Below are 22,932 nucleotides of genomic sequence, written 5' to 3'. Positions count from 1 at the left end.
CCTGACCCTCTGTCCAGATCGTGCTGATTGGCCTTGTGCTGATCACATGCATCCTCCCAAGAAAAAAAGAGAACTCTAGCAATACACACCAAACTGAGCATGTGCCAAGTGCCTCTAAATGCTTGGTCTTATCAGGAAATGGATTGGGGACAGTGGAAGGGGATGATCAAATGAGACAAGATCAAACAGCCTTTTTACACAATGCAGAGGATTAAAGTGGTTGTAAACCCTTACAAACCACTTTGACCTACAGGTAAGCCTAGATTAAGGCTTACCTGTAGGTCCAAGAAATATCTCCTAAACCTATACGGTTTAGGAGATATTTGCCCGAAGACAGGCACCGCTGTCTACGGCGCATGCGCCGTAGACAGCGGCGCACTGAGCGCGGCATTTCCAACAACAGAGCTGCCAAGCGCGTCGGCTCCCGTGCGCATGCACAGGAGTGACGTCAACGCGGCTCCGCCGAATGACAGCGGCGGAGCTGTGAGACCCCACCGAAAAGATGGATGCTCCGGACTACAGGGGACAGCGGTGACATCGCTGGCTCCTGTGTCAGGTAAGTGACACATAATGGGCTACTATGCGATGCATAGTAGTCCATTATAATTTGCCTTTGCAGGGAATGAAAGAGGAAGTAAACCCATTAGGGTTTACTTCCTCTTTAACCCCTTAGGTTCCACACCAAGTATAACAAGCATGCTTTACTGCATATACATACTGATTTTACTGTTGTGGGTTTAGTAACACTTTAAAGTATAACTAAAGCCAAAACCTTTATTTTTTGGATATAGTAGAAAGGGATTAGAATACTTGTGTTTTATTTTATTTATTTATTTATTTATTTTCTTTCTGCGACACTTAAGGAGATCTACCCTCTTTGTCCTGTTTACCGTTATCAATGGAAGTAACGGAAAATCCCATATTTTTTGCCTTTTCTCGTGAAAATTAATGGAGGGAAAATCTTCCATTGGGGACTAGTTCTGGTGACCTGGATTTCCTCTCACTTCCTGTTTGACTATAAGACAGAAAGTGAAGGGAAATCTCTGCAATGGGACACGGCCAAAAAAAAAAAAAAAAAAAAAAATCTGACTGGTTAGAACTCTTGCTCTATCCAAAATGAAGAAAATTGTTTTGCCTATAGTTCTACTTTAATAAGCTGAAGTTACCAGCTGGCTGACTACTATGTATGCACAGCTGTTAACCTGATTTTGCACACTCCGATTTTAGTAAATAAACCACCATGTATGCTTAGTTTTGCATTAAAATCCCTGTTTGTAATGATTTTCTTAAAAGGTCACACATGCACAATTTTTTTGTAGGGGTTTTATTTTTTTGAGCTTTATTTGATTGATTCACTTATTTCAGGTTTGGTGGGAACCATTGTTAAAGTACTGGTAGGTAGGGTCACAGTGCGCAGAAACGTTAGTGTCTTTATTGCTACTAATATCATTTATTTTTATTTATTTTTTATTTTTTTCTTGACTATGTCCTGAAATTTTTCTGATTCTGACTTTTACCCAAGTTTATAAATTACTTCTTGAACCTTTTTAATAATGGAAATAAAGCGCTGCTACTTGCTGAATTTAGGTTTTTCAGTATGCTACGCACTCTAAATTACCCACTTTCCCTTCATCATTTTTTTCTTTTTTTTTTTTTTTTTTCTGTATATTTAGCAGGTGAGTAAATTTAGCCACTCGCATTGTGTAGATGCATTGCAGCAAGACAGTAGTAACGTTGTCACTCAGGTATTTTGAAAAGCAACATGGTGGGATCAGAAATTCCTACCAAGATGGCTACAGTCATGTAAAGGGAACTAGGCATTTTTGGGTTTAATCAAGTATGTGTGTAATCAGTCTATTTTGCTGATATTTTCATATCTACTTGATGATGATCAAAAATAGTACAGCTAATAATGGTTTCTACTAGTATAGTCCTTTTTTAACCCTTTGAAGATTTTAGACCTTGGAAGTTAGGTGTTGGGCCAAGAAAGGTTTTACCATTCCTACCCTGCCAGCTGCATGATCTAACAATAACACTATGGGGTTGATTTTACTAAAACAGAGTACAAAATCTTTTGCAGCTGTGCATGATAGAAAATCGGGTTCTTCAGCTTTTTCATCTAAGCTTTGACAAAAAAAAAAAAACTGAAAGCTGATTGGTTTCTGTGTAGCGCTGTACCAGATTTTGCACTTTCCATTTTTAGTAAATCAACCCTGTTGTGTCTTGAGAGTGCCACACTGTCACATATCAATCTGTAGTTCTATACAGCTACAAAGGTCCGATTTGCTGGTATTGCTTCTTGGGAGCTGGGAAACATTCAGCATGAGTTCATGCAGCTGACTGGAATACTAGACCTCTTACACTTATAACAATGTCAGCAAATTATTAAATCATTAAACACAGTAGTTTATTAAGCATAATTAATGTATCCACACTAAAAAAAAGGCAAAAAAGGACTCCTCTGATACATAGGGGCCACATTATTGCCCTCTAACAACTGAAGTGTACATGAAATTAATGTCTGTCAGTTTTCTATTAGAACCGAATGGAACAGATTGATCTAACATCACAATTCACACCAAGGCTGTGGGTAAATTTTTATAGATGCCTCATAGAAGCCAAATAGAGAAAGTGGAGATGGCATGTTGGGTGGTATAGTCATGTGTTTAAAGGGAGTCTTCAAAAAAAATCAATCCAGCCTGCCACCTTCATTCCTTTTTACACTAACCATTTAGGAGACTTTATTTTTTCTAATGTAGCTGTCATTTATAGTATGATAAATGCCATCTACTGTACTTTGTGGTGATTATTTTCAATCTGTGGCAGAAAGATGTGTAGAACCAAAATGATCACCTGAACTGTGTATAGTTTATCATTTTAAAGCTTTATAAGGTATGATTTATTATAAAACATAAATACAGCGCTTGCAAACATACTGAATAAAAGTTCAAAAATATGATAAACCAACACAGTCCAAAACCAGTAACTCACGGTGCTCCAATCCAAAGTGAACAAAGAAAGATATGTGAAAAACTTCAGGTGCACAACACCCCCTAATGTGTCCCCACTCAACAGATCCACGTGACCCCCAGCATTTCAGTCTGGAGGGTCAGTTTAGGCTTGGTATGGGTGTCTTTAGGATGGTGTGTGGAAAGCCAGGTCAGCAGATCCAGGGTTCCTCAATGAAGAGTTTGAGCTATATAGACACGTACCCAGAAGTAAAAAATGGTACTAACAGTGAAGTACCATTAAAAATAGATTAATTTAAACAAAAGATGGGCACTTACAAAAAGAGGTATTATAACGAGCAATGAGCATGGAACAGATCTTACGAAACCGTCGTTGGTAGCATGCGTTCCAAACGACCGGAACTGACGTCAGTATTCCCGGAAACGGCGTCAACGTTTCGCCCTCCCACAGGGCATCAAGGACACACCATCAGCACGTGTTTGTATATGTGATTTATTGCAGAGGAATAGACTACCTTGGAGAATATTTGTTGGTTTGTATTTGGCATTTATAGGAAGTGCAAACATCCACAAAGGTTGAGTTAAAATGCCTTGTAATGTGTTTTATTATATTATGGCATGCACTGCAAGTCCCAGTGTACTAACGAGTTGATTTTTCCTTTATGAAAATGCAGGAAATCAAACTCCCGCACATCATAACTGAAGCAGTGGAAGAGTATGTGGAAACCGATGCCCCAGAGTTCGAGAATGTGTTTGTCATCTCAGATTTTCAGCATCCTTCATTCCAATATCTGTATAAAGCTGACTGCAGAGTGGTTGGTCCACCAATCATCCTGTATTGTGCACAGAAGGGAGAGGTACAACTTATTAACTACAGTATATAGCCACTTAACATTTGATACTGTTACTTTCTGTTAAAATCAAACATGGAACTATGTAACTGGTTAAAAATAAGACTACGAAGAAAAATGCAATCTCTGCCCATCTCTTGTATCATATCGGAAATCTTACTTAAATACATTGCTAATATTGTTAGAAAAATTTCCATTTTGTGCACCTCTAGCAGACATGGTAAAGGAAATGGTCAGACTGCAGACATGATACAAGAGATCAATGCGGTCTCATCAGTGCCCATGAGGTGCAGCCTGCCACTGCCTGGTAGTGCGATCTGATGCTGTGTCAGAGCTGGATCTGAATGGCTGTGAAGCCGATGTCCCGCCTCCTATGACACACGGCACAATAAGTCCCAGCATTGGATTAGTGTGTCGTCTATCACAAGAGGGACATCGTTACATCGGCTACACAGTGATTCAGATCCAGCTCTGTGGCACAGCATAAGATTGTGATGCCAGGCACTGGTGAGGCTGCATCTCATGACTCTTGTGGGTTGGGGGCTGACTCTGACGGGTGCGCCAGGATGACACGTGCACCAAATAAACCCTTTTTTTTTCCCTTTCGCCTGCCTGCACCACTATTCAGGACAGTTCACTTGGCTTCACTAGTGATAAAGTGGAACAAGAATATAACCAACTAATTATAGTCAGATCTAACTGTATACTTATTCTAGGTCGGAGAATTGCTAGATCAGGAAACAAGGCTGAGGATTATAGTCCTGCTTTTATAATCCCTTCACATCAACTGTATGTGTATATACGGCCCCACTGGACTGGGCTCTTTTCCGTGGGGGCAGCATATGTGTATCTGTCTGTGCTGGGAGTGCGCTGCACAGCACAGAGCCTGGTGTCTCAGCAGGAGCCCTTGGTCCCATACTAACTATCAGTACCCAGAGAGTTTTGTTTTCCGGGCCACCTGATTGTTGTTATACCCTCTGACCATCACAGTGATCAGTCACTGTGGATCCCACGCCTGTGTTTCTCTTTGTGAATAGAGGGGAAAGATACATTGCCCTCTCCCTGCAGAAAGGAGAAAAAAAAAGTATCTTTAAAAAAAAAAAAAAAAAATAGAATAGCTAGATCAAGGTTTGATCTGGGTCAGTGCCAAGGTTAGTGTTTGCGTCCAAGTAAGGGTCCACGGTCAGTTGATATATATTTTGAGCAGGATTTTTTTTTTTTTTTGGTCAGTGTGTTTTTAGGTAGGATAAAAAAAAAGCACAAAATTCATACTATTGTTTCTGGGCTGTACTATGGGTACATACAACAACTGACCTACACATGTGGAATCGCTGCGGTCGTCCGGAGCGGGAGACTTTTTATTTTGGGTCATTCGTTGGTGGAAGGTTATGGAATTACAGCTAAATAAATAAAAATAGAAAATATTTATAGATACTACTTCTTTTTTTTTTTTTTTTTTTTTTATTACAAAAAAAAAAAAGTTGAGATATTGGTCAACATTTACCACCAAATGAGAGCCTCATTTGTCCTGAACAAATGCCGTGTAATCCACCTGGATACACAATGTAGTCGTGGTGATATATACAGTTTTACAAACACATCAGACGCCTACTCGGGCGTTAACATTTGTTTTACCCTTAGGCACAAAGGGTTTAAAATCTTGGCAGCTTTTATATCTCTATAAAAAAACAAAAATGTGACACTAAAGTGAACAGTAAGTAAATCAAAATTGTGTAACGATAAATGGAAAATCACAGTGATAAATTAATATAATCACAAACAAAAGTAAAAATTCCAACATGTAATTAAAAACCTCTAAGCAAAGTCCATATCGAAACAAAATGAAAGTCTCTTGTGCGGTCCAAGGTGGATCTTGCAGGTAAAATCAAAGTGGTAGTAATCACGCTTACCTGATTTGGTGGACACATGTACCGCATAGCACGTGGGTCAAACAGGCAGTCTTGAGGGAATTGCCTCAAACAGGATATCACACTAATGGAACAATAGTAGTAGTAAAGATTCCACCTGATGGACAGGGATCCAAACTTGGGCTCCAAAGTATGACTTTAAATTACATATGGTGTGCATTAAATACAAATGATCTGCACACAGTGTGATACTGTATGACGTTTAATGGCCTAAAAAAGGGGGTTTACACTTGCAGCAATACAGTACCGCACTATGTGCGGATCATTTGTTTTTCGTGCACACCATATGATGTGATTTATCACATACTTTGGAGCCCAAGATTGCATCCCGGTCTATCATTGAGTAGAATTTTCTTACTATTCCATTAGCGTGCTATCCCGTTTTAAGACGATTCCTCAAGACTGCCTGTTTGACCCATGTGCTATATGGTGCGTGATTACTACCACTTTGATTTTTACCTTCAAGATCCACCTTGGGACCGTACAAGAGACTTTCACTTTTTTTTTTTTTTTTTCTATATAGACTTGGCTTAGATGTTTTTAATCTTGCATTGCAATTTTACATTTTTGTTTGATTTATATTCATCGATGTCGCTGCATTTTTCCAATTACCTTTTTTTTTTTTTTCTTCTTTTTATTTTTTTTTTTATTTTTTTTTTGCAACTTTTTTGTTTCACTTGGGCTCCATGTACACGGGAAGTTTCTCAACCTCTCCTGAACACTGGAACATCACAGCTAGTAATCCATGTTTTAAAAAAACATGTCTTTAGCAGAGTTTAAAAGTTGTGTTTTACTTAAGATAACCTTGGGAGACCCTTCCAAATGATTAGAAAGCACTAAAAACCAGTATTAACTATTTCAGCCATTCTGTGAGAGAACAGTGTGAGTAGCAGCTGATAAAGCAGTGTGCTTGTAGTTAGCTGTTATTTATTGGTTGGTTTAATATGGATCTCAATATTGGCATGTGTGAGGAAATGCTTCTGATGCTTTTGCTGAGGCTCCAAAGACTTAGAATATTGTGTGAGAGAACAAGAGTTTGTCGCTACTGGACACATCCATTGATGGCTCAACGCATGTCCACAGGATACTTTTCTAATATGTTCAGCTGCTTAATTACCCAGATAATTGTTTTTAAATTTTACATGCATTTGCCACCTTTGACATTCTCTTGGAAAAGGTTAGACCCCCCCATCTATTTTGCATAAGACGTGAGAGATTGATATAGGGTTATAGGCTGTGGGGAAGGAAGAGACCATTGTATGTATCATTAGATAGCTGGAAAACTTTATAACATGTTGGATCATAAAGAAATGCAAACAGCCAGACATTAGGGTCTCAAGCTCAATGTGGGGGTCATCGGGTAAAATTCTCAATGGTTGACGGGTGAGTGAAATTGCTATTCAACTTCAGTTTCAAGCAATGCAAGTCTTGTATTGTACAGCATAATTTGTTGATGAGGGGGACATCACATGGTGTATATCGAGCTTGCATACAGTGATAATTGCGTTTTTGGTGTGTTTTTAGCTTTTTCCAGGCTCAAAAGTAATAAAATGTTTCCATTTTTTAAAATGCTACTAGACCTAATTGCGAGTAGCCTCGTTTGGCATTTGAAATGCCTCTAAACACAGCTTCTGAATGCATTTTTGGGTTCCAAAAAAGCCTCTAAACGCAACTACCTAGAAATTACTATAAATGACCCTGCGTACATGTACTGATAAGATAACATAGAGGAGAGTTCAGGAGCAGTTCAAAAAAATGCGCAACTGCCCCTAAACGTCAGTTTACCAGCAGCAGTGTACATGAGGCCTAACGGCTCACTTCAGAGCAACACTTTTTTGTTTGTTTTATTTTGCAGGCTACTTCTAGTGGCATGTTGGCTGCTTACCCATCCTCTATGCAAATTTTTATTTTTCATACATGTTCTATATCTTGACCCTGACAGATTTTTATTTATTTTTTAATGCGTCTTTAAAGAAAGTGAATTGTTACTCTCCCTCTTTTTCTAGTCTTTACCGTTTACATCTAGACCTCTGTACTGTGCCAGCATGCTCAATCTTGTCCTGTGCTTTACTGGCTTCAGAAAAAAAGAAGAACTGGTGAGTTTGAGTTTTTTTTTATTTTTTTTTCCTTCTGTGCATTTGTGAGCAATGAGTTTGTTTCTAGAGAAAGAAGTGATGGATATTCAGATTGCTGTAGACATCAGTTCAGATATAATAATGCTAAAGCCTGAAGCATTTCTGTTCTAAAGCTACTCATACACAGAAATAATAGCATCAGTATGGTTTATAGGCTAATACAGTGGAAAGTTCATATCTTAATGTAATTTTTAAATGATTAAAAAAACAAAACGGACGCCTTTAAAAAGGGAAAGGTAATGGTTCCAAGGCCATCTTAAGAATATGCAAAACCAACATTCATATTCCTGATATGTGCCTGTTGTAACATGTACTTGTGTGAGGTTTTTATTTTTTTATTCCTGCTAATCCCTCTGCTTTTCTTTTAGAAACTGACCACACTAGGCAGGAGAGCACATCATGGTCAGTTCTCTATCTGTCCTGATAACTCTGCCTGCTCTTCTCCAGTTATCAAACTTGTCCTGAAACTTTTTTTTTTTTTTTTTTTTTTTCTTGGTTGATCTGATGGCCAACATGTAGATATTAGGATTTTCATTACCGTATATACTCGAGTATAGGCCGACCCGAATATAAGCCGAAGCCCCCAATTTACCCCCAAAAAACTGGAAAACTTATTGACTCGTGTATAAGCCGAGGGTGAGACATGGCTGTCCATCCCTGTGTGTCCGTCCATCCCTGTGTGTGTGTCCGTCCATCCATCCCTGTGTGTGTGTCCATCCATCCATCCATCCATCCATCCCTGTGTGTGTGTCCGTCCATCCATCCATCCATCCCTGTGTGTGTGTGTGTGTGTGTATTCATCCATCCATCCATCCATCCCTGTGTGTGTGTGTATCCCATCCATCCATCCATCCGTGTGTGTGTGTGTGTGTGTGTGTGTGTGTGTGTGTGTCCGTGCAGCCTTGTGTGTGTGTGTGTGTGTGTGTGTGTGTCCAGCCTACCTGTGTCCCAAGCCTCCGTCCCGTGCCTCCTCTGTCCCGTGCCTCCTCTGTCCCGTGCCTCCTCTGTCCCGTGCCTCCTCTGTCCCGTGCCTCCTCTGTCCCGTGCCTCCTCTGTCCCGTGCCTCCTCTGTCCCGTGCCTCCTCTGTCCCGTGCCTCCTCTGTCCCGTGCCTCCTCTGTCCCGTGCCTCCTCTGTCCCGTGCCTCCTCTGTCCCGTGCCTCCTCTGTCCCGTGCCTCCTCTGTCCCGTGCCTCCTCTGTCCCGTGCCTCCTCTGTCCCGTGCCTCCTCTGTCCCGTGCCTCCTCTGTCCCGTGCCTCCTCTGTCCCGTGCCTCCTCTGTCCCGTGCCTCCTCTGTCCCGTGCCTCCTCTGTCCCGTGCCTCCTCTGTCCCGTGCCTCCTCTGTCCCGTGCCTCCTCTGTCCCGTGCCTCCTCTGTCCCGTGCCTCCTCTGTCCCGTGCCTCCTCTGTCCCGTGCCTCCTCTGTCCCGTGCCTCCTCTGTCCCGTGCCTCCTCTGTCCCGTGCCTCCTCTGTCCCGTGCCTCCTCTGTCCCGTGCCTCCTCTGTCCCGTGCCTCCTCTGTCCCGTGCCTCCTCTGTCCCGTGCCTCCTCTGTCCCGTGCCTCCTCTGTCCCGTGCCTCCTCTGTCCCGTGCCTCCTCTGTCCCGTGCCTCCTCTGTCCCGTGCCTCCTCTGTCCCGTGCCTCCTCTGTCCCGTGCCTCCTCTGTCCCGTGCCTCCTCTGTCCCGTGCCTCCTCTGTCCCGTGCCTCCTCTGTCCCGTGCCTCCTCTGTCCCGTGCCTCCTCTGTCCCGTGCCTCCTCCGTCCCGTGTCGTGCCGATGGATCGCCGCTCCAGGATCGCCGCTCTTCTCGGCGGCCATTCTACAATTCAAAAGCCGCGCCTCCCTTCTCCGCCTCCGCCTGTGATAGGCGGAACACTCAATTTCCCAGCAGCCTGTGTTCCGCCTATCACGGACATCCTCTCATACTCGTCCGTAGTATGAGAATGAACGGATGTCCGTGATAGGCGGAACACTGACTGCTGGGAAATTCAGTGTTCCGCCTATCACAGGCGGAGGCGGAGAAGGAGGCGCGGCTTTTGAATTTTAATGTCCGCCGTCTGTCTGCTCGATACGCTGATCGAGCAGTCAGACAGCGGTGACTCGAGTATAAGCCGAGGGGGCACTTTCAGCCTCAAAAAAGAGGCTGAAAATCTCGGCTTATACTCGAGTATATACGGTATGTTTGTTTCCCCATTCTGTTCCTCAACCCCTTCCCGTACCAAATTGAAATCCATTGTTGTACCATAGCCTGGCCCAGAACCCTATACTGTGCCAATTATCAAGATGTACTGCCTTGGGTATAATAAGAGACCAACTGGTTATATTTAAAAATGTAAACTATTTAAAGACATGGATCCTAAAGCCAGGAAAGACATTATCTTGGGTGACTAACCTGTGCATATGCGCTTTAAACTTTTTTTATATTTGTGATATTTTCAATAAAAATGTTTTTGTATAACCAGTGTCTCTGCTTATATTATACCCAAGGAGGTATATTTAAAGTGCCACACAATTTCTTGAATCTTAATCTATATTTTTTAAAGGGGATAGTACCTCAGAAGGGTAGATATTTTATAACCCCCACAAACGGACAATTTTGATGGCTGGCAAGGAAATATTTTCCAGCAGAGAGAGCAGTGTGCTGCCTGCTGTTTGTGTTGCTGTGGAGGCTATCCCCCCTCTACATGATTTACAATTTCAAACTAATTTCCCCAAATGAGGGCACAAAACTACATCCGGTATTTAGGTGTCCACCCCACTACTACTACTACTACAACTGTAAATGCCATATTTTGAGGCTCCAACTCCCTCCCTCCCTTTTTTTTTTTTTTTTTTTTTTTTTTTTCTACTTTTTCCTGCAATTCCTCCTGGGTATTAAAATCTTGGGAAAAGCTGATGGCAACAACATATACAGATCTATTCTACAAGACCTGCTTTTTACTGCCATCGCTTCTTTCCAGCTCTATCCTAAATATCAGCAAAATATTTCATAACCTTCCTTTCTGCTCTTCTTTGCTGTTAGTTTCTTTCTATCCTGGTGTCTTCCACCATTTCTTTGCTTTGACTCAGTGCCTAATGGCAAGACCCCACAGTCACGCTCCATATGCCAGTTAATAGCCTGCCTTCTGGTTTGACCAGGATATAGTGCAGAATATGGTACATTTCAATTGGCTGTACCAGTTTAGGCCCATCCAAAAAGATTCAGAAGCACTCAAGAGTGGATAACCTAACATGATTTCCTCACTGGAAGACTTATTTTTTTTTTTTCTGGGTACCCTTACCTCAGATGTAAAATGTTCCTCCTATTAATCTGGCATATGTTTTAACCTACAAAATTTATGGAAAAATACTGGGAGTAGAGATGTGGCAGGGGACAAAAACCACTACTTCCATTCAAACCTCAAACTGTTTGCTGCTTGTTGTGCACAACTATGCATAGCTACTTTAGAACTACTGCATCCATGAAAATGGCCTTTATGTCTTGTGTTTTTCTGTAGAGAAAACACTACTATATGTATGTTTGTATGAATGTTATGCATTGCACCATAATTTTTTCTTTTTTTTTTCTTTCTTTCTTTCAGGTAAAACTTGTAACTTTAGTACATCATATGGGAGGTACTATACGAAAAGACTTTAGCTCTAAAGTGACCCACCTTATTGCCAACTCTACTCATGGAGATAAATTTCGGGTATGTCCTACTGTACAGTACAAGTCTAGTTTGTTTTGCAATGCTTTCAGAATTCATTCTGCACTAGTTTCTTTCTGGGTTTGTCTATTTTCATCTGATGATCCTGCTAATAACAGGCGTTCTGTCCTAGGGTAACTATGCTCACTCACAATACTGCCTGCATAGAGGAGCAGAAATGTTACTTCTGTAAAGTACAGGAAGTTTAAGGACAACAGAAAAGATTCTCCTCTACACATCTGTGCTGCATATGAATAGGATGTTCTGTAGTCCAGAGAAAATTGTATTAAAAAATAATAAAAGTGTAGCGCTAAAAAATCGTGAATTAAGATGCAAAAAGTCACAAGTCCTTAATCGTATAGAAAAGAAGAAAAGGCAACAGTGACTATAATTCAATGGTAGTCAAAGATGGTGAATGCCCAGCTTGATGTATCCCCCAAGGTATGGATTGGATCCACGTCCACTTCGGTCAGAATCCACGATTCCAGGCTGGCGACTCCAAGGTGGATGGGCAACCAAAATCGATCTCTCAAAGGTTAATCCGAGGATGTTCGTCAGATGCCAAACATGAGAGAGAAAAAGATATGAAGGCACTCCACATAGTATAGATCAAACAATGAAGGTTTATTGAGATTTAAAAACGCCTAAAACGCACAAAAAAATTGCGTGATATATAAAAAGCAATGTGGGAAGCAGAAAATGCTGGGCCTACGCGCTTTGACTGCAGTCTTCTACTGGGGCATAGCCTGACCCCCCCCCCCCAATATTGCCACTATATATAGACTAAACAATAATGCAATATTGGACCATTGGGAGGGACCACCCCCATCATGGCTGACTTGGAAATGACCCAATTCCACCCATCAAAAATGTGTATATTATTGCACTAAATACATCCACATTGTTAAACATAGTAATAATAGACGTATTAAAAGAATTCACCTTTATAGAAACCCAGGAAGTGTAAATACTAATACCACCACAAGTAAAATTCATATCTAGCGGCTGGAGAGCAAGTGCCAGCAACATGTCCGCTCCGCTTGTGTTCCATGCCTCAGAGGAAACCAGAAGTGACAAAAAGGTCACTTCCTCTCAAACCAACTGTTGGGCCAGTATATATAAAACCGTGCATGCAGCAGTAAAGACAATAAGTAATAAAAGGCACATCCTCCCCCCTAAATCAAAATTGGGAGAGAAAGAGGCACTATATAGTAACTGTAGTGCAAACGCACAGTGTCTAAGCCATCCAGTTTGCACTCCAAGCCTCATAATGAAAAGTGGAAGTGACGAGCGTCACTTCCGCTAAGGCTGCTTTCACACTGGGGCAGTATTCAGGCGTTACAGCGCTAAAAACGGCCCCTTTAACTCCAGTGTGAAAGCCGGAGGGCTTTCACACTGGAGCGATGCGCTGGCAGGACGGTGAAAAAAGTCCTGCTAGCCGCATCTTTGGAGCGGTGAAGGAGCGGTGTATTCACCGCTCCTATACCGCTCCTACCCATTGAAATCAATGGTACACCGCGGCAATACCGCCGGCAAAGCGGCGCTTTGCGGGCGGGTTTAACCCTTTTTCGGCCGCTAGCGGGGCTTAAAACCACCCCGCTAGCGCCCGCAGACCGCCGCTAAAACGACGGTAAAGCGCCGCTAAAAATAGCGGCGCTTTACCACCGACGCTGCTCCCGCCCCAGTGTGAAAGCAGCCTAAGGCGCAGAAATGTTTACCCTCACAGCCTTGTGAACGCCGGAAGCAACGATATGCGTCACTCCCCCCCCCCCAAACCACCACGCCGCCGGTGCAAGCCTCATTCTTTGTGTCCGGAAGGCTGCGAGTGACATCACTCGCTCCTTCCGTCCACGCAACAAAGGCAGCGTCTCCACCCAGTCACATGGACATCACCAATAGAGAAATAAAACACGGTGACACCCATTGGTACTCCCCCTGTCCTCAGACGTACAGCATCCACCAGGCATTGACGGGTTAGCATCAGAAGTAAGGGGGAAGATCCGTCCAAAACATCCCAAGGGAGAAACTTCCCAAGGCACCATACAAACTTAATATGTATAGTTAAAAATGACAAAAACAGAAGTTTTGGACGGATCTTCCCCCTTACTTCTGATGCTAACCCGTCAGTGCCTGGTGGATGCTGTACGTCTGAGGACGGGTGGAGTGCCAATGGGCGTTACCGTGTTTTATATCTCTATTGGTGTTCCATGTGGCTGGGTGGAGACGCTGCCTTTGTTTGTTGTGTGGACGGAAGGAGCGAGAGACGCCACTCGTTGCATATTGTCGCTTCCGGCATTCACAATGAGGCTGTGAGGGTGAGTGACGCTCTCGCCACTTCTGCTTTCCATTTTATGAAGCTTGGAGCGCAAACTGGACGGATTAGACAGTGTTTGTGCTCCAGTTACTATATAGTGCCTCCTTCTCGCCCACTTTTGATTTAGGGGGAGGATGTGCCTTCTATTACTTATTGCCTTTACTGCTGCATGCATGATTTTATATATACTGGCCCAACAGTTGGTTTGAGCAGAAGTGACCTTTTCGTCACTTTCGGTTTCCTCTGAGGCGTGGAACGCAAACGGAGCGGACATGTTGCTGGCACTTGCTCTCCAGCCGCTAGATATGAATTTTACTTGTGGTGGTATTAGTATTTACACTTCCTGGGTTTCTATTAAGGTGACTTCTTTCAATATGTCTATTATTACTATGTTTAACAATGAGAATGTACTTGGTGCAATAATATACACATTTTTGTTGGGTGGAATTGGGTCATTTCCGGATCAGCCATGATGGGGGCGGTCCTTCCCAATGGTCCAATATTGCATTTGTGTGTGTGTGTGTGTGTGTGTGTGTGTATGTGTATATATGTATGTGTGTGTGTGTGTGTGTGTGTGTGTGTGTGTGTGTGTATTATGGGGGGGTCAGGTTATGCCCCAGTAGAAAATGTTGCAGTCAAAACACGTAGCCCAGCATTTTCTGCTTCCCATATTGCTTTTTATATTGCATGATTTTTTTTTTTTTTTTTTTTTATCTCAATAAACCTTGATTGGTTGATCTATACTATGTGGAGTGCCTCCATATCTTTTTCTCTCTCATGTTTGGCATCTGACAAACATCCTCGGATTAACCTTGAGAGATTGATTTTGGTTGTCTATCCACCTTGGAAACGCCAGCCTGGAATCGTGGATCCAATCCATATCTTGGGGGATACCATCAAGCTGGGCATTCACCATCTTTGGCTACCATAGCCTCTCAAGCTCGCACGACGCATTGCCGTATGGTATATGTGTCCACCACTCAGGAGCCATTGTGATTGCAAACTGGTGCTGGAAGGTAAAGCCCTCTAAAGTGGACTGATACCAGTGGACATTTATTTTTGACTTATAGTCACTGTTGCTTTTTCTTCCTCATTGGTAGTACATATTTTATATATGTTTATGGTTTAGCGCAGTGTTTCCCCCCCCCCCCTTATTCACAAAGAAAATTGTAAACCATTCTTACTGATGCTACAGAGGCATCATGTACAGTAACTGCATGATTTGTTTTGTCTTTAATGCCTGTTAGGTGAAATGTTGGCAATATTCAGTAGTAGGTGGTCTCTGTTTAAAGTACAAACAAAATAGTTTCTCCTCCATAGGTTGCTGTCAGTCTGGGCACTCCTATCATGAAGGCTAACTGGATTTTAAAAGCCTGGGAAAAAAGGAATGAACTGTGAGTATATTTGTGTCACACAGTCCAAAATAATTGATTTACACATGAAAGGATACTACAACCCATTAATGGTTCATTTCTATCAAGACTGCACTCCCTAATTATTACTCCTCCTATACTCACCTGCGCCAGCACTTTGTTCCAGACTCCCCGACACACAGAGCCCTGCGGGGTGCCATGCAGATTGAAGTCCACAGAATAATGCATAACTTGTCTGTATTACCTGGTTCAGTATCTTAAATGCAATATATTAGGATATGACCAGGTAATGGTTAGAATATTAAACCAATAGAAAAATAAAATAGAAAAATGTCCACCCTTTGCTTGTTCTCATTAAAGACAAACCCACTTTCATAGAATTGTTAATACACATATATTTGTCACTCTTCACACCTATTAGTAAGTAATATACCGTATATACTCGAGTATAAGCCGAGATTTTCAGCCTCTTTTTTGAGGCTGAAAGTGCCCCCCTCGGCTTATACTCGAGTCATCGCTGTCTGCCCGCTCGATCAGCGTGTCGAGCAGACAGACAGCGGCCATTCTATTCAAAAGCCGCGCCTCCGGCTCCGCCTTCGCCTGTGATAGGCGGAACACTGAATTTCCCAGCAGCCTGTGTTCCGCCTATCACGGACATCGTATCATCCTCGTACTACGGACGAGGATGATACGACGTCTGTGATAGGCGGAACACAGGCTGCTGGGAAATTCAGTGTTCCGCCTATCACAGGCGAAGGCGGCGGCGCAGCTTTTGAACTTTACAATGGCCGCCGACGAAGAGGGCACGGGACGGCACGGCACGGGACGGGGGCAAGGCAAGGCACGACACGGGACGGATGCAAGGAGGCAAGGCACGACACGGGACGGATGCAAGGAGGCAAGGCACGGGACGGAGGCAAGGCATGGGACGGAGGCTCGGGACAAAGGTAGGCTGGACACACACACACACACACACACACACACACACACACACACACACACACACACACACACACACACACACACACACACACACACACACACACACACACACACACACACACACACACACACACACACACACACACGGATGGAGACACACACAGGGATGGATGGATGGAGACACACACACACAGGGATGGATGGATGGATGGAGACACACACACACAGGGATGGATGGATGGATGGACACACACACAGGGATGGATGGACGGACACACAGGGATGGATGGACGGACACACAGGGATGGACGGACACACAGGGATGGACGGACACACACACAGGGATGGACAGGCATGTCTCACCCTCGGCTTATACACGAGTCAATAAGTTTGCCAGTTTTTTTGGGGGTAAATTGGGGGCCTCGGCTTATATTCGGGTCGGCCTATACTCGAGTATATACGGTACACATCTTAAAGTGGAGGTTCGCCCACCACTGCAAAAATTAAAAGCAAGCAGCTGCACATACTGCTGACTTTTAATAATCGGACACTTGCCTGTCCTGGAGTCCAGCGATGTCGCACAGCAGCTGATTCCATTAGCTGTCGGGTGCATGCCGCCTCCATTGCGAGTAAGGGAACCTGGCAGTGAAGCCTTGCGGCTTCACGCCGCAAACCCTACTGCGTAAGGCTCCTCTCTTACTGGCCCAGTGTCCGGAGAAGGAGGAGGGAGCCCGGGCAGTGACATCAATACCTGTGGCTGAGGCTCCCGGAAGTGGGAACAGGATACCTGTGAAAGACGGGTATCCTGTATGGTTTAGGAGATATTCCCCTCACAATGAGCTACAGGCGTCATTCAGATATCCTTGTTTTCAGACGGCGATTCTGTGCACCAAAAGAACGATCATAGCAGCGGCCATCGGGGACCTGGAGAAAGAATCTGCCAGCGCCGGATGACGACATCGAGATTTCCGGTGACCAGTTGGTCACCAGTCATCTCTATGAGCGTCGAAGGCCTGGGCACGACTTTGACGTCGCATCCGCGCCGCGGATGTAAACAAAGCCACGATCGTGGCTGTTAAGCATGAGATCGTGTGATTTTTTTTTTTTTTTTTTTTTTTTCCCCAACCAATCTCATGCTTTCCAGCCTGCAGGAGAGATGTGGGGTCTTATTGACCCCGCATCACTCCATAAAGAAGACCTGTCGCAAACGATTCCTATTACAAGGGATGTTTACATTCCTTGTAATAAAGAACATTTTTTTTTTTTTTTTTTTTTTCCCCAACCAATCTCATGCTTTCCAGCCTGCAGGAGAGATGTGGGGTCTTATTGACCCCGCATCACTCCATAAAGAAGACCTGTCGCAAACGATTCCTATTACAAGGGATGTTTACATTCCTTGTAATAAAGAACATTTTTTTTTTTTTTTTTTTTTTTTTTTTTTATTCCCCTGTCCCCAGTAGCTCGTGCTCAGAAGCAAACGCACACACATGCCCCACCCAAATATGTAAATGCTGCTCAAGCCACACGTGAGGTATCACTTCATGCATTCGAGCTCAAGCAACAATTCTAGCACTAGACCTCCTCTATAACTTGCATGTAAAAAAAATTTAAAGCGTCAGCCTATGGGGATTTTTAAGTACCAAGTTTGGCATAATTACGTGAGTGTGCGCAATATTAAAGCGTTACATGTTTGGTATCCATTTACTCTGCATAAAATCATCTTTCACGTTATACAAAAAAATTGGGATAACTTTACTGTTTTGTTTTTTTTTTCTCCCCCAAAAAAAGCGTTTGAAAAATTGTTGCGCAAATACCGTATGAGATAAAGTTGCAACGACCACCATTTTATTCCCCAGGGTGTCTAATAAAAAAAATGTTTGGGGCTTCTGAGTAATTTTCTAGCAAAAAAATTATGATTTTTACATGTAGGAGAGGAGTGTCAGAATAGGCCTGGTATGGAAGTGGTTAAAGAAGCACTCCAAATTAAGTTAAAGCAAAGGACAAACTGAAGCGAATGTTTAAGGGACAGATCCCTACAACATACACACAGATATATATCTATATTTCACACGCCATATTACCAATGGAATGGCAGCCAGAAGTTGTCAGTCTTCTAAACTAGTGTTCGTAATGGAGAATTAACATTCATGACGTCGCAAATTATGAAATCTCAAAATGCAGCGCACATTCTCTTCTTTAATGGGATAATAATGAAGCCGCTTTGATGATACTGATCGAGTTCTGCCAAACTTATTTTAAAAGGCTTTTATTTTCTAGTGATATCAAGAAGAATATTTGTGTGAGGTGTTTTATTTTTTTTTTTTTTTTTTTGTGCAAGTTACCACAACACCTTTTTATCCCATAGTTTTTAAGATGAAAGATGCAACTATGTTGGTGTCCCTTTTTTTTTTTTTAATTTTACATTGTATTTTTTTTCTTAAATGGAACTGCCTATTCCCATACTGTTTTTTGAAGTAAAACACATAGCCGAGTAGTATTCTCCACTCATTTTTATTATTATTTTTTTTATTATGCATAAAAAAAAATAGATATGCTATCTGCCGATAGAACCTAACCAAAACATGCATTCTATGCATCCAAAAATATAGAAAATATACCATATCAAATCATTATTTAACCAAAAAATCAAATAAGAGCCTCATGCATGTGTCCTGCTTCTTAATATAGGGGGGTCAACAATGCCAAGAGTTGGTGAAAGCAGGGGTCCGTCATCCGGAGAATTCCAAAAATCATCCGGATTATTCTCCTGGAGCTCCGGCAACAAAGGCATATGACATAATTGGTCACGATTAATAAAACAACCAATTTTTGGTCCAAGAAATTCTCCTCCTATTCCTGGACTTGGGTCAAAGCAATAACTCCATGGCCAATAATAAATAACACGTTATCACCTCTGATTCTGCAACATGTCTGGCTGACGAACGGCCATTCTGAAACTAAATGAAAAACATGAATTGGCACTTACCAAACTTCTAACACAAAATTGGCAGAAGGAGCCCAAAGGGTGGTGCCTGACCATTGAACTTCCTCCTTATCAGCTCATAGTACATCACTATGTTGACGGGCTGACAATTGTGTACCGTTTGTATGCAAGACAAAATCCAGGCACATGCCCTTCGGACAAAAGTCCGACCCTTTGTCTGTGGAAAAGCCAATCGTGTGTGAGGCTTTTGCCTGTAGGGTTCAATATTGAGTTGGCCTACCCGTTGCAGCTAAAACAGCTTCAGCTCTTCTGAGAAGGTTGTCCACAAGGTTTAGGAGTGTCTATGGGAATGTTTGACCATTCTTCCAGAAGCGCATTTGTCCTCAACCCCCAACAGATTTTTCAGGCTTTCCATCACTTTGCACAGGTGGTTTAATTCAATGTCAATTAGTTGATATTTGACAGGATTGTTTTTTGAGCCAGCTGTCCATCCAGTGTCCCTTTCTGTGGTAATTTTTATATATTTTTTATTTTTTTTTCTTTACTTTTATTTATTATTTTTTTTTTTGACCAAAGCCAATTAAGTCCCCTCAATGGTATGTGGCTTTGGGGAAAATGTATGAACGTCCAGTCCAAAAAAAAGTGTTTGCAGAACAACTTGTTTACATGAAACTACTATGTGTGTTTTATTATTTCTTTGCAGTGAATTCAGTGCAGCAGATGAGGAATTTAAAAATGAATTTAAGGTCCCCCCGTTTCAGGACTGCATACTAAGTTTTCTTGGGTTTTCAGAAGAAGACAGAGTCAGCATGGAGGAGATGACAATAATGCAAGGTACAGACACAAAGCTAACAAATGCGTAAATGCCTAGTGAACTGCTATTGAACCTTGCTTGGAGTCAATGAAAGTCAAATATGGTATAAAATATTTCCCTGCATTGGATTGGACGGTCTTTAAGTGGCAGAGCCCATCTTTAGGGTAAAGATGAGCAATTTAGAAATGTACACCAGTTTTTTGTAGCTCTTTTTATAGAGGTTCACAGTCCCTTTTTTTTTTTTTTTTTTTTTTTTTTTTTTTAATCGTACATCACGGGGCACAGAGCCGTAGTAATTACTATGTGGGTTATAGGCTACCTTCAGGTGATGGACACTGGCAAACCCTAAAAGGAAGTTGCCTCCCTATATAACCCCTCCAACTATTGGGAGTACCTTTGTTTTTTCGCCAATGTCTAGGGTGTTGGTCACCAGTAAAGATGTGCTGAGCTCCACTGGAGCAATCCTTGCTGGGGCTAGATATGCAGCTGGATCTATTCAAAGTGTGGATCCATTCAAAGTGTCTTTTCAAGCCGAATTGAATGGTACCCGGCCTCGTGGCCGAAGAAACTAGGTTTAGCCCATAACGCTTCTCCTTTTAGAGAGCTGGACCCCAGGATCCAGTGCTTTGGTGTTTTCAGCCATAAAGTTTTTACTGGCGGGGTGCTTTACGGGTCTAGGAGTCTGGGTTCTCCTGAGGGTCCCTGGTTCTTGAAGGTTTTGTAATGGAGCCCACCTTGAAGGGTGGAGTTTTTACCACAAAAATCCCTGCATTGGGAATGGTAAGTGGAGGTTTCTGAGAATTTTTTATTTATTTTTTTCTTATGAAATGTCTCCTTAAAAAAAAAAAACAAAAAAAAAAACTGGGGGCTGTTTAGAGCACGTACCTTGTCATGCTTTCCTAAAAAAAAAAAAAGAAAAATAATCGCTCTGTCAGCAGAAGCAGCAGGCTTCCCTCCGGCGAGCAGTTCAGACCTCTGGTAAGGTGTGTGTGTGTGTGTTCCACTAAAAACCCCCAACTGGACAAAGCTCTCTCCCTGGATAGGGAGAAGCCAAAACGATCGATGATGCCGCTCTGTTTTTTTTTTTCCCCTCCCCCACGGCGGCTTGTCACAGGTCTCCTCGCCATCCGCTACCCCGCTGTTGGATGTGAGGCTTGCGCGCAGAAACCCCCTTTTGAAAAGGGTGTGTGTGGTGTGACACAGCGTTAGTGTGCAGCAATGTCAAGCGCAGGAGTATATTATTTAAAAGCTCAATTTTTGCTGGCTGCTGATGTCAGAGGGACACGAGCAAAAAGGCGCATGTAAGCGGTTGGAGACACAGGCATTCTCTTGCCACATTTTACTAAAAGCATCAGGCTGAGCGTTAATAGCAGCAGCAGTTGCTGGACTATTGTTCAAGCAATGGATGCGATTTCTACTGTTAGTACTGCTGCATTTGTGCATCGGGCTATGGTCAGAAGGGGGGGGTTGAAACTCCCCCAAAAAAAGGGCTAAAAGTCTCCCTCAAGCTCTGGAGAGCCTACTCATCTCTACAATGGCATCCTCCCCTGAGGGGGTGGCTGGTCAGAGTGAGCATCGGGTCCATGAAATGTTTGCAACTGTTTTCAGCACTGGAGCCCTTGTGGGTTTTTTTTTTTTACTCAGCCATGATAGAATTGGAAGAAAGATTAGCGGCTTTAAACCCATCCCGGTGTGGGACAACATGCAACGGGTTCCCTTCCATTACCCAAGACCCTCAAACTGAGGAACTAGGGGCAGGAGAAGATGAATTCCCTCAGGGGACTATGGTGAGGCTGACTCTCTTCTGAGGGGTCAAATGCGGGGGAATCAGCTTCACAATCTTTAAAATTGATGGTGCAATTTCTTACTGAATGGTCCACTCCACATTTATGCTACCCTTAACTGAGTGTTTGGGTTTGCTAAAGCCTCCTCAAGCTGTGCATTCCTGTCCATTCATTGCTGGAAAAGCTTTTTGTATCTGAGTGGGATCGCACAGATATAAGTGTTTTTTTCCCCTCCTAAAAAGACTTTTCACTCTTTATCCTATTGGAAGAAATTCACTAAAGGTGGGGATACCAGCAGTTGATGCTGCTATATCCTCTGTGAATAAAAGTTTGACTTGTCTGGCAGACAATGCTTAGGGCTCCAACGGATAAAAAGTTAGATTTCTTATTAAACCCTTTTTCTCTTATATTCACCGACCGACACAGCTCCTCTCATAACTAGGGATGAGCTCAGGCGTGTTCGCATGGAACACGTGCAGAGCCCGCCAGGAAGTCGGCGCTGCGCTAATCGCAGGCAGTGAGACATTGCCCAGATGTGCGGCTGCAGAGATCGGGCAATGTCTCGCTGCCTGTGATTAGCGCTGCGCCAACTTCCTGTCAGGCTCTGCACGTGTTCCATGCGAACACACCTGAGATCATCCCTACTCATAACCATTGGATTATTTTGCCCTATTACTAGGAGATGCTAGGCATTAGTTGCAATACAACGCTCAGAATTCTTAGTTCTGCCCAGGGGGTGGTCCCTTGGGCAACAACCCTCCACTCTGCCATGCAGTCATCAGTTTTATTTTGCCTAGTGAAGGAGAAGGACCTAGGAACCCTGCGGGCCCATCGGTCTGTGCTTTTTTTTTTCTGGGGGGGGGGGGGGGGGCTGTGCTGGCTAGCTGTGTCCTGAGCCCTGTTCTTCACGCTCCTGGAAGGTGTCTGTGAGGGTTTGCTGATGTCCTGTACAGCACTGTGCTCACTGCCATCGTTTTCTCCCTGTACCTCATGGAGTTGCTTCAGCAGCCATTTTAGGTCTGGGCAGGGGCAGCATGCTCTCCTGGGCTTCAGCGGCCATTTTCCTGGTGATTTCCTATACAGGACACCAGTGGCCATTTTCTTGAACCCTGAACAAGTTTTTTCAGTGTTCTCTAGCGGCAGCATGTGCTCCTGTGCTCTCACAGCCGTTTTCCCTATTTTATGTGTTTGTGC

At 43.2% G+C, this 22,932-nt stretch overlaps 1 protein-coding gene across 5 annotated transcripts in view; it reads left to right on the top strand.

Annotated features, from left to right (window-relative positions):
- Positions 1-22,932, top strand: part of ECT2 (epithelial cell transforming 2) — a 137,423-nt gene that overhangs the window by 50,522 nt on the left and 63,969 nt on the right. For all 5 annotated transcript variants that reach the window (XM_077487964.1, XM_077487963.1, XM_077487961.1 and 2 more), the window contains 5 exons: positions 3,644-3,826; positions 7,755-7,844; positions 11,463-11,570; positions 15,202-15,275; positions 19,844-19,974. In XM_077487964.1, coding sequence (XP_077344090.1) covers positions 3,644-3,826; positions 7,755-7,844; positions 11,463-11,570; positions 15,202-15,275; positions 19,844-19,974 — 586 coding nt within the window. The remainder of the gene's footprint in view (positions 1-3,643; positions 3,827-7,754; positions 7,845-11,462; positions 11,571-15,201; positions 15,276-19,843; positions 19,975-22,932) is intronic.

The sequence above is a fragment of the Lithobates pipiens genome, unplaced genomic scaffold (assembly GCF_037356315.1).
Source record: "Lithobates pipiens isolate NorthernLeopardFrog02 unplaced genomic scaffold, aLitPip1_a1.2 Scaffold_18, whole genome shotgun sequence".
NCBI classification, from domain to species: domain Eukaryota; kingdom Metazoa; phylum Chordata; class Amphibia; order Anura; family Ranidae; genus Lithobates; species Lithobates pipiens.
Note: the sequence above shows the minus strand (reverse complement) of the source record. Positions and strands in the feature narration are given on the sequence as shown.